This window comes from Aquarana catesbeiana, linkage group LG09, assembly GCF_042186555.1.
Source record: "Aquarana catesbeiana isolate 2022-GZ linkage group LG09, ASM4218655v1, whole genome shotgun sequence".
Lineage (NCBI taxonomy): Eukaryota > Metazoa > Chordata > Amphibia > Anura > Ranidae > Aquarana > Aquarana catesbeiana.
The window spans coordinates 236,145,076-236,157,858 of NC_133332.1; the positions used below are offsets into that span (position 1 = coordinate 236,145,076).

Genomic DNA, 12,783 nt, shown 5'->3' on the forward strand with positions numbered 1-12,783 from the left:
TAATGTGCTAGTATGGATCGCATACTAGCACATGATGAAATACTTACCTTGGAACAAGCATACCCTGGTTTTTCTTCTGGGTTCATGCACACCGACTATGTGATTGGCTGATGCCCTTGGTTCCGGCACAAAGCTCTTAAGGTCTGGCAAGGTTTGCTGGACCTTCAGAGCGCATGCAGCGGTGACATAACTGGCTGCATCCAGGGTGAATATCTCCTAAATGGTGCACGTTTAGGTGCCCTCTTATAGACTTACCTGTATGTAAATAAAAAAATCACCAAGTGGGCTTTATTACCACTTTAAGACCAGTCCTTTTGCTGACATTTGTTGTCTACAAGTAAAAATCTGTATTTTTTTTTGCTAGAAAATTACTTAAAACCCCCAAACATATACATACATATTATATATATATATATATATATATACACACATATATACACACACACACATTTTTTTTTATTATATTTTTTTTTTTTTTTTTTAGCAAAGGCCCTAGAAAATAAAATGGAGGTCGTATTACATATTTTATGTCACACTGTATTTGCACAGCAGTCTTTCAAACGCAATTTTTTTTGGGAAAAAATACACTTGTATAATGTGAAAGATGATGTTATGCCGAGTAAATAGATACCCAACATGTCATGCTTTAAAACTGCGCATGCTCGTGAAATGGCGACAAACTAAGGTACATTAGAAATCTCAATAGGTGACGCTTTAAAAAATTTTAACAGGTTACCTGTTTGGAGTTAGAGGAGGTCTAGTGCTAGAATTATTGCTCTCGCTCTAACCATCGCGGCGATACACATGTGTGGTGTGAACACCGTTTACATATGTGGGTGCGACTTACGTATGCGTTAGCTCCTACGTGCGAGCACGGAGGGATGATGCGCTTTAAATTCTTATTTCTTTATTTTACTTTTTATTTTTACACTGTCCCTTTATTTTTTATTTATTTTATTATCACTTTTATTTAAATTACAAGGAATGTAAACATCCTTTGTAATAGAAATAAGTATGACAGGTCCTCTTTATTGAGAGATCTGGGGTCAAAAAGACTTCAGCTCTCCAATTTACATTTAAAAGCAAAAAAAATAAATAAAAATAAATATATTAATCCAAAAAACATGGTAATGTAATATAGTGCAGCTTACCAATCATTAGATGTGGTGGCTGCATCAGTTTTGATTTCTTAAGTTTTTTCTCCCTCTGCTTTCATCTAGTGATCTGGCCAGTAACACACCTCCAGTATTAGAGCACCTCCACTCTGGATGAAGGAGCACAGGGGCACCTTTGGAAAACAGCACTGCCAGTTTGGGGGGTGGGGAGAGTTCGGTGTACTAGCATGTTTAGATACTCTAACAAATTGAAGCCAAACTCCAGCTCACACTTTTTTAAGCAGTTAACACAACAGTTTTGTTCCCTTTGGGTTGAAGGTTTTACTTAAATTTATTAAAAGCCAATCATTGTAAGCACCCCTGTTACTAGTAAACAGTCTGTCTCAACCCTCTAACAGCTACACCTGCATGACAGCTTGTCCTGTTGAAAAATGACAGACTTACTGGCTGGAACACCGAGTGAAATAAATATATGCTTTTGGGTTTAACACTGATATAAGACTTGTAACCATAGGGTTCTTTCAGCATGGACAAAAAAAAAGTTACAGTGATTCATATTAACATTCACAGAACATATGAAAAAAAAAAAAAAAAACACGCACTTTTCCCATAAACTGAACTAAACTTTATCTAAGCACAAACCAAAATGCCATTTACTTTATTTTTGAAATTCAAAAGTAAACTCAACCATCTATCCATGTCTCAATGCTTTATATTGTTAAGAAACCGCTTTGAAAAACACCCCCCATAGCAATTCTGGTCATGGCCATCTTGAGTAAGGGCAGATGATTCATGTAGCATTTACTTCCTGGAATCCATCTGCTCTTAGGTCAGGCATGCAGACAGAAGGGTGTGCATAGCTGAGAATGCCCCCCTCCCCTCCTCCAGATAAAGAAGAAAAATGCCCATGAAGGCTCCTGGGATGTATGACATCATTTTGGCCTAGGCCAGAAACCAGGAAGCAACTGAAGAAATGTAAAAAAAAAAAAAAAAAAAAGTTTAAAACAAGTAATTATTATATACTTTCCTATATATTTACTAATGTGAAAAGCATAAGGTTTAAAAATAGTTAAAGCATTTTACCCCAACACGCTATATTCCCGATATGTGCTTGTTGTACCATGTACTTGTATGAGAAAGTCTTCTGTTCTTTGTATTGCTTCCTTTATATGAAATCCCTGGAATTTCTGCCAGTCCCTCTGCTTTCCTATTAAAAACTGACCACACTAAGCATGAGAGCACACCGTTGTCAGATCTCTAGCTTTGCTGGGAACTTCGTGTACTCTCCTCCAATAATCAGACTTGTACTGACACCCCCCCGCTGCACAGCCGTTCACTGCTGCTGCTTCTACTCCCTCAGCTCTTATGCAGCTGAGAACATTCACTTATAAAAAAGAGAAAAGTTTTTTTATATTGATACAAAAATGTTTTGCCTTTCATTTCTATTTCAAACTGAATGGGTTGTTTTACAAGGTGATCGTTTACAATCACTTTAATCTTGATTGAGAGAGTTTAGTTCTGTTTAAATTACCATGACTATATCCTATTGTACAACTGATAATACAGTGATAGAATGTGTCACTAATGTAAGAAATCTGGCTCCATCTTGTGACATAATGACAGAGCCGCGTGCCTACAAATGTGCTTACAAAATAATAAAAATAAAAAAAGACAACCCATTCTAACAGAAAACGAATGAATGATCCTTGTTATCAAATCTCTCAACACCTATCTATAAAGCATCTTTTTTATAGGTCTGTACCCCATCCACACTTCCACAAGCAATCGCACTTTAATCAGCTGCACAGAAGATTTCACCTACCCAGCATCCCCACATCTTGATCTGGTTGAGATTCTAAAGGTTTCTCTGCCTTATCGGGTTGGTCTTCTTCCATAGACATAGTAGACATTTGCCGTCTTACTGCTTTGCTGCTCCCTGGCCCAGAGGTCAGACTTGCTACTGAAAGCAAAGGGATTGCCTGGATTTCCTGTGGATCACAAATATTATGGACTAAACCGGGTAAAAATACCATGCAACTGTTACAAAAGCTGGCAAGCGTACTGTATATTAGCAACAAGGTACAAGAAATGAAAGCAAAGACATGTTTTCACTGCAAAGGAGGAGAGAAAGCGCTGAACACTTTGCAGTATATCAGCCTTGTATCATGCTCTGTAAATAGCTCTGTGTACCAGTACAAAGTATTATTGGGCCAAAAGAAAAAAAAAAAAAAAAAAAGACCACTAAACCAAAAAAACAGCAATTTTTTTTTAATAATTATTTTATTTTTTACAAAAAAGATAGAGAAAATAACAATTTCAATAAGTAACATACATTGCAAAGATAACGGCAGCAAAACATCAGGGTAATAAACACATACCTAAAAAATGAACAATTAGACCTAATCTGTCCAATAAGATAATATGTGTGCATCAACAAGGCAAATAAAAATTGCCCCACCTCTGCTATGAATTCCCTCTTTCGGAGATCATAAAATACAACAGTCCGCAAGATAAACCCCAGTGGGTCAGAAAACTCTGAAAAAAAAAAAAAAAAAAAAAAAGAAAAAAAAAAAGGGAATGGCAAGGGAATAGAAAAAAAACCTCTGTAGAACTAGATATTACTAAAGAACTATTTAAAATGAAAGGACATGATAGGCAAATCCAATCAACTAATAGGACTCACATCTATGAGAGCCCTTCCCTCCTCTGAATAGATAAACATGTTCCATAAGGACCAGGTTTTCGATATCTCTTGCTTCTGCTGAGATCGTCAAACCAAAATCTTCCATCTGGTTCAACTCCTCCACCCTCCTGAGCCATGACCCCACTGAAGGAGCCTGTGTCTGTTTCCAGGTAAGGGAAATACAAGATTTGGCTGCATTCAGAAGGTGACAAAGAATAGACTTCCTATAAATGTTTAAAGGAATTTTTAGATACATGTAACAAGAAAAAGGCTGGAATCTTATAATCCGTAAACTTTTGAGTAATCTTCTGGACTTCTTTCCAAAAACCCTTCTTTGCAAAAACCCTCTATTTTCGAACAAGACCAGAAAATATGTATGTCCTGCACTCCTCCTGACATCAGCAACATTTATCCGAAGTATTCGGAAAACACCTATGATGAAAGGACGGAGTCTGATACCACTGAGAGAAGATCTTAATTTTTTTTGTTTCTTGCAATTTCATGCAAATTGAAGTTTTGAATATAAACATATTAGTACGTTGCTCTCTCGTAAAAGCTCTACCCAAATCCACTTCCCTTTTTCACAAGAAAGGTAGCGAACAATCCTCCAGAGGTGTAAATAGCAGAGAATACATTTTCAAAATGGTATGGGTAAATGGACTCCGCTCAACACAGCACTCTTCAAATGGAAACAAGCTGCGATCAAAGATGCCAGAGTCAAGTGAAGTATGAAAAAACTGTCTCAATTGTGCAGCTTGCTAAAAGTCCAGGTGATAGGGGCCTGCAGCCCATGTTTAAAGGGTTTGTAAAGGTAAAATTTTTTTTTTTTTAAATAACAAACATGTTATACTTACCTTCACTGTGCAGCTCGTTCTGCACAGAGTGGCCCCGAACCTGGTCTTCTGGGGTCCCTCGGCGGCTGTTTCAGCTCCTCCCCACAAGCATTAACCACCTTAATGCGAGCTCCCTCGCATGGTGGTTAGTGCTTGCGGGCGCGCTCCCGTGATACAGCTGGCGGCTATAACCGCTCACTGTATCACTCGGCCCCGCCCCCCAGCGCGCCACGTCATTGGATGTGATTGACAGCAGCGCGAGCCAATGGCTGCGCTGCTTCCAATCCATCCACTGTAGCCAATCAGCGGCCAGGGTGAGCGGAGGAATAGATGTCGGGAACGAGAAGCTGACTTTCAAGGCGTCAGGTAAGTAAAACGGGGGGGCTGGGGGCGGCGGTATTGTCAGAAGTATTTTCACCTTAATACATAGAATGCATTAAGGTGAAAAAATTTTTACCTTTACAACCCCTTTAACTGTAACACTTTCTAATACACATAGGTGCAGCTCATAAAATTAGAATATCATCAAAAGTTAATTTATTTCAGTAATTCAATTCAAAAAGTGAAACTCATATTTTTATAGATTCATTACACACAGAGTGATATATTTCACGCATTTCTTTTAATTTTGATGATTATGGCTAATAGCTAGTGAAAACCCAAAATTCAGTATCTCATAAAATTAGAATATTACATAAGACCAATAAAAAAAAAGAATTTTAATACTGAAATGGTGGCTTACTGAAATGTATGTCCATGTACAGTATAGTATGCACTCAATACTTGGTCGGGGCTCCTTTTGCATGAATTACTGCATCAATGTGGTGTGGCATGGAGGCGATCAGCCTGTGGCACTGCTGAGGTGTTATGGAAGCCCAGGTTGCTTTGATAGCGGTCTTCATCTCATCAGCAGTGTTGGGTCTGGTGTCTCGTCTTCCTCTTGACAATACCCCACAGATTTTCTATGGGGTTTAGGTCAGGCAAGTTTGTTGGCCAATCAAGCAGAGTGATATCATGATCATTAAACCAGGTATTGGTACTTTTGGCAGTGTGGGTAGGTGCCAAGTCCTGCTGGAAATTGAAATCAAGATCTCCATAAAGCTGGTCAGCAGAGGGTAGCATGAAATGCTCTAGAATTTCCTGGTAGAGGGCTGCGTTGACTGTGGACTTGATAAAACACAGTAGACCAACAACAGCAGGTGACATGGCTCCCCAAATCATCACTGACTGTGGAAAATGTTGCATTTCATTTGAGTCTTGAGGAAGAGTGGAGAGGCACAGAATCCAAGTTGCATGAGGTCAAATGTGAAATTTTCACAGTCAGTAATGATTTGGAGAGCCATGTCATCTGCTGGTTTGGAGAGATATAGCTCTGACTCAGCAGGTTGTTTGCCAGACCTCTGCAGAGAGACTACTGCTTCCACACAGTGAGCAAGGGTCCTTCTCTGCAGCATGCTGGTGGGGGACAGCATTTCTACTTAGACTGTGGCTGCTTTTAAAGAAAAGGAACAGAAGCTCTTTCTTGCTACTTCTTCACCATTGGATGCTTGATGTGGCTTCCCAGCCATTTATGTCTTCCTATATTGTGTTCTACCTTATCTTATTCTCTTGCTGTTTAGAACAGAACATGGCATCGCAAACCCTGGTCTTCGCCGCATCCCCATTAACCCCCATAATTTGCAAGCCTGAGTTTAAACCAGGGCTTATACTGACCTTGTTTCAGTAGTGACTCAATAACGGCCATTTACAAATTGGGGACTACCTCAATGGCGATAAATCGTACCCTTTACAATATTTTAGGGAGAAACTGCAGATGCCATTCACTGAAACATTTCGGTACAATCAAATAATATATTTAGTAAAATCTAAACTTAACTTGCTAGAAGGACCTTTTGTGCTTATGTCTTTCGAATTGTCTAGTCAGGCTAGGGGTCTCCCGAGAGGACGAATATCTGCGGTGTACACTTCAGTCACTGATTCGAATACTAAACTTCCCTATATGATCCAGTGGGAATGGGACCTTAATCTTACTTTTGACCTTATTAAATGGCAAGACATTGTTACGCTCTGTCTACCATATCCATAAACACTTCACTGATAGACTCTAAATTATAAAACGCTTTTGCAATGATACTTGGTTTCTATAAGGATGGCAAAGATGCATCCTACTGCATCACCCACTTGTTTTCCGCACGTTGGACAAATGGGAACTATGCACCACATCTGGTGGCAATGTCCTATACTATCCAGATTTTGGTAAGCTTAATTGGCAGGTGGGGGAAGCCGCCCCAGCCTGGGAGAAGACTGCTATTATCGCTAGTGGCTACAGCAGCCACTTCTGACAGAAGCAAATCCGGCAGGCTGATTGTACCAAGGTGATTGAGCAACTTGGTACATTCAACCTGCCCATTAATGATTCAAATTTTGGCCGGTTCCTGCTGAACTGGCCAGGATTCGAACCATGTATGGCCGGCCTAAGATTTCAGTATATGATAATTTTCTAGACCGTTCTTCTAAGCAGCACAAATGTATTCTTGTTCTTATGGTTATGACAACCTGAGGAACTCCTGTTCTTATGCACCTTGAGATTTTTTTTTGGGGGGGGGGGGGGGGTGTCAAACAGTGCACCCACCCACAGCCACCCCAACCCCCCCCCGGTCCGAAGCAATTACCCCATCTACGATGGGCAGCACGTCACCCAGCAAAAAGCGGCGAGCATCACGGACGGCTTCCTCTTCTCTCCTCCGCGGGCATCATGGGTGGCGTCCCCTTCTCTCCTCCGTGTGCATCGCGGACATCTTACCCTTCTCTCCTCCGAGGGCATAACAGGCGGCAGGCATCATGGGCGGCTTCCCCTTCTCTCCTCCGCTGGCATCATGGAGGTTTCCGTCTCCTCCCTCCTCCGGCTCCAATCACATGCTTCAAACCTCCCCATTGGAATTCACTGGAATTCATGCATCCGGCATCTCCTCCGCTCTTAATGGACAGACCGCCCCGCTTGAAAGCATTTCATCAATTTAGGCCTTAAAAGGAACCAAACTCTGAAAGCTGTGTCCAAAAAAAGTTAGGCAGAGGACAAAGGGCTAGTCGCTTCAAGTATTGCCTGTTGTCTACTTGCAGACTCTTTCCCCCCATTATTAACTTACAATGTCTTGTTTTCTCACGCTGGAGCCTCCAGCAATAAAAACCATGAGCAGCATAGTAGTGACATTACCAATTCTAACTCCAAATCTTCTGAGACTAGCAGTCATAGGCAGCAGAGAATTAGATCTCACAATGCTGATATACAGATATAGCAAATATTCACTTATGTTCGGGTCTATTTTAAATTTCAATTTGATGTTAAGATTAAAGCATATCTAAAAAGGCAAAACTTTTTTTTTCAGTTTTGGATAGAGTAGGGGAAGGGTTAGGTTAAAACCGCTGTCAGTTCAGTTTTTTTATTCTTTGCCATCGTTGTTTTATTGGGGAGATTTCACTTTATGTCCAGTAGACTTAAAATAGAACTAAAAGGTCTGCTGTTGTTTGAAGTAATGCAATGTCTCTTCTGCAATAAATTAAACTTGCCTGCCTGTTGGCAGCATTCCTCGGCATGCAAGCTTACAGCGGTGGGCCCAACCTCTGTGTGCAGGAATAACAGCCTCCTGCGCATGCACAGGAGTGACGCCATCCTGTGCCAGCCAATGAAGGTGGCTGAAAACCAGCACACAGGAGAAGATGCTGGCGAGGGACAGGACCTTTGGAGAAAAGATAAGTATAAACAGCATTTAGTTGTACTGTAACAGGAAGTGAGAGAATATCTCTCCAATATGAGGAAATGGTAATCTGGACAGTTAGTATCAGGGAGATTTCAAACTGGACCGCTCTATGAACTGAGGGCCGTTAGTAGGTCTCCTTTAGAGAAAGACGGAAGGGTTACCTCCTGAGGGGGATGGAGAGGCACTGGGCTTGGCCGAAGAGCAGAGTGTTCTCGGCCTTCTGGCTAAGATCATGTGTGGTTCCTGTCCTCGTCAGTCTTTTGGGAAAGAGCACGGACTCTCTTTTTCATGGAGGAGGGGTGGTTAGTACTTCCTGAATGTAATTAGGCAGGAATGGTGGGTGCGAGCATTTTCCGCCTGGGTTGAATCTGGCTTCAGCTTGTCCCCAGTTGTAGGTAATGCTCTTCCTAAGCTCTCTAAATTCTCCTGCCTTCCTGGCAGGGATGGGGCTGCATTGGTCTGGCTGGAGGGCCGGGATCAAAAAAGCCCCTTGAGTATGTGCCTCTGGAGTGGCAGTCCAGGTGTGCTGTACTCTCACTGTGATGCGGGTCACTTTGAGCACCAAGGCCACTGCACTTCGCACACTATTTTCAGCATCTGCCCCTAGGGCCGAACCTTTTGGCTAGGACCAGAGGAAATTTTTATTCCCAGCCAAAGGGCCGGCCATTGTTTCACACAATGGCACTTTTTCACTTCCCTTCTCCACTTTCCTTCCCCATTTTATTTATTTTTGTGCGTTTGTCGTGCAACTTTTTCCTTTTTTGTTGATGTACATATTTGCACGTTTGACTGGTGGGGTGTAGGTCCTCGGGCCCACCCTGATCATCTTGGGAGGGGGTGGACATGGCCTTCTGGCTTGATTCGCACTCTGTAATGGGGTCTCCCTTCGGGGGAGCCCCACCTAGTACTTGGGTGCATCTGTTTCGGCAGACCTTCCAAAGAATGGGGTCCGTCTAGTTTCGGCCAGATAGACCTAGTGTAAGTACCTCAGTCCCCGTCTGGAGCCTAATGCCCCGGGGGATCAGGGTCAAGGTCCTTCTCCTTTAGAGGACTATGTGTACACCCTGTGCACATTTTGTGTTGCAAATTTTGTGTCTCACATTTATGTGTGCACTTTTTTTTGGCGTGTGTTCACATACCACGGGCATTAAAAAGAAAAAAAAAAAAAACGGCTAATTTTCAGTACATTTGTATCAGGATTAAGATTTTCTGCTCTGGTGGCAACTCAAAATTTTAAATGTACCTTCACTTTCATTCCTGGTAACATTAGTAGTCAATTAGAGAGAGGGGACACGGATACCAATTAAACTGGACAGTGGTCCAATAGAAACACACAGCCTGTAGCCTAGGATGGCAAAGCACTCTCGTGCTCCTCCGTTTTTCAAGCTAACAGATTAACTGAAGACTGCATTGCCAACTGTCAACTCTTACCTGTGTAGACCAGACATTCAGAGAAGCAGTACTGAGAGGGCAGGAGCCAGAAGCATTCAAGAGTTGTAAACTACAAGTGCTGGGGTAAGAATTTTATCAAATAGTTTACTGGGAAATGCTTTTTTTTGTGCTCAATGTGTTAAGCTAGAAAAAAACACTGAGGGTTTAATACAACTTTAATAAAACGTAACATCTGTGTTTTGAAAAAGTTCAAGTCTCTAAGATCAGAAGCGTTGTCCATCTATAACTAGAAATTTTGTGCGCTAGCAATAATATAATTAGGGAAAGAGTGCCTAGGAGACACAATGTATGTGTGAATCCCAGCAAAAATGATAACAACAACAAGTGCATAAAATCATTACTCAAAGATCAAACAAAATATTAACATATGCTGAAAATAAGTAATCACACATCAAAAAAACTTATAATCAGTCCATGACTGGGTTCAAAAAAATATAGGTAGAAAGAAAAAGTCCACTTGGTATATCTCATCACAAAATCATGAGAAATAATGAGCTGAAGAGACTCTTATCGAATGTACATTGATTGCAGAAAAAGGAGTAATAGATGTACGCTTACCCCAATCGTTGGACCTCCTCTATGGCAAGGTCGTATAGGCTTGCAGATATAACCCTCTGCAGGGACAGAATGTTGATATCCGGGTCTTGTCAGCATGTACCACCGACTCCAATGTGGTCCGGTCAATCCAACTGCTCCAACATCAGAGGGGGGACTCAGGAGTGGAAGAGTCTATGCCTCTCACTGCCTCTGCTGCCCCACGAATGACATTTGATGTTGGAGCAGTTGGATTGACCGGACCACATTGGAGTCGGTGGTACATGCTGACAAGACCCGGATATTAACATTCTGTCCCTGCAGAGGGTTATATCTGCAAGCCTATACGAGCTTGCCATAGAGGAGGTCCAACGATTGGGGTAAGCGTACATCTATTACTCCTTTTTCTGCAATCAATGTACATTCGATAAGAGTCTCTTCAGCTCATTATTTCTCATGATTTTGTGATTAGATATACCAAGTGGACTTTTTCTTTCTACCTATATTATTTTGAGCCCAGTCATGGACTGATTATAAGTTTTTTTGATGTGTGATTACTTATTTTCAGCATATGTTAATATTTTGTTTGATCTTTGAGTAATGATTTTATGCACTTGTTGTTGTTATCATATATTTGGAGTTTTTTTTGCAGCTGCACCTTGTGAATTTTATCTTTTATCACGTTTTGCTCATTAGCGCAGGTTTTTTCCACCATTCCATCTATAACTAGCACAGTTTGTAGAACAATTACCTGCTGTACAAGGTGTAAATTACAACCTTATGGTTCAGTTTAACTGGAAACTACAAAGAACTTTGCTTGATACTAAATGTGTGAAAAATGGTCTCCCTTGTTTATTAGCTGTGGTACAGGTTCTGTGCGGAAGCTGAAATTATAAGACCCATTCAATCAATTGTTTAGCTACCTGAGGCCAGATGCCTCATCTATTTGTGGAGCTGTAATTGGCTGCTATGTCATTTTTAGAGCAAGCACGGGACTGAATGCCAGAAAAGCCACACGCATAAGGCAGAAAAACCCTCTTGTTCTGCAACATTTATTTCTACAACCAACCTGTTAAATCACACTTCTTGTCACAGGCAGGATCATTCAGGGACAATGCAGTTGGTTCACTACAGGTCAGAGATTTATCTTATAGGATGCATAGAAGCTGTCATTTTGCTTCACTCTTCTTCCAAAGATATCAATTGCATGGCTGTCATTCTGAACATGTGGCTTCAATGACCTTGGACAAGTAAGCAGATAAGGACTTCTGATTTTCCAGATCTGCATACTTGCTGAGCCAGGGAATGGAACATTTCTGAAGCAAGTGGATCAGGACGAGAACCAGGATATTAAAACTTTTCATAATAAGGCCACCAATGACCCCATATTTCTTTCATGACATCATGTAATACTTTTAATGTAAGTTCAGCCAAAACATGTTACTTACATCTACTTTTGAATACTGTCCCAATACAAAATATGTAAAAAAAAAAAAAAAAACAAACATACTCACGGAGTTAAACAGCTCTGTGGTCAGACCCAGGTAGTTGTGTAGTGCCAAGAATGTCACTCTCTGCAGCCTGACCATTATAATCTGTAGAACAAAAAGGTACACGTCATTTACTGAATATCAACTAATCTTCAAAAAAACTAAAAACAAAAATGACATATATATATATATATATATATATATATATATATATATATATATATATATATATATATACACATATACATATACATATACATACACACACACACTATATATATATATATATATATATATATATATATATATATATATATATACACACACATATACATATATATATACACACATACACACACATACATACACACACACACACACACACATATATATATCTTGCAATACTTTCTGTCACACCGTATTTGCGCAGCAGTCTTACAAGCGCACTTTTTTGGGAAAAAATACACTTTTTTTAATTAAAAAAATAAGACAACAGTAAAGTTAGTCCAATTTTTTTTTTTATATTGTGAAAGATAATGTTACACCGAGTAAATTGATAGCCATGTCACGCTTCAAAATTGCGCCCACTTGTGGAATGGGGACAAACTTTTACCCTTAAAAATCTCCATAGGTGACGTTTAAAAAATTCTACAGGTTACATGTTTTGAGTTACAGAGGAGGACCAGGGCTAGAAGTACTGCTCTCGCTCACCAGATCGCGGTGATACCTCACATGTGTGGTTTGAACACATGTGGGCGCTACTCACGTATGCGTTCACTTCTGCACGCGAGCTCGGCGGGACGGGGCGAATTTAAAAAAAAAAAAAATTTTCTTATTTATTTTACCTTTTATTTTTACACTGTTCTTTTAAACAAAAAAAAATTGTGTCACTTTTATTCCTATTACAAGGAACGGGGG

General features: G+C 40.4%; 1 protein-coding gene across 3 annotated transcripts in view; it reads right to left on the minus strand.

Moving 5' to 3' along the window:
* The window catches only part of PNPLA7 (patatin like domain 7, lysophospholipase), a 478,577-nt gene that overhangs the window by 358,451 nt on the left and 107,343 nt on the right, over positions 1-12,783 (minus strand). For all 3 annotated transcript variants that reach the window (XM_073599988.1, XM_073599989.1, XM_073599987.1), the window contains 2 exons: positions 11,890-11,970; positions 2,938-3,103 (listed from right to left, as the gene is read on the minus strand). In XM_073599988.1, coding sequence (XP_073456089.1) covers positions 2,938-3,103; positions 11,890-11,970 — 247 coding nt within the window. The remainder of the gene's footprint in view (positions 1-2,937; positions 3,104-11,889; positions 11,971-12,783) is intronic.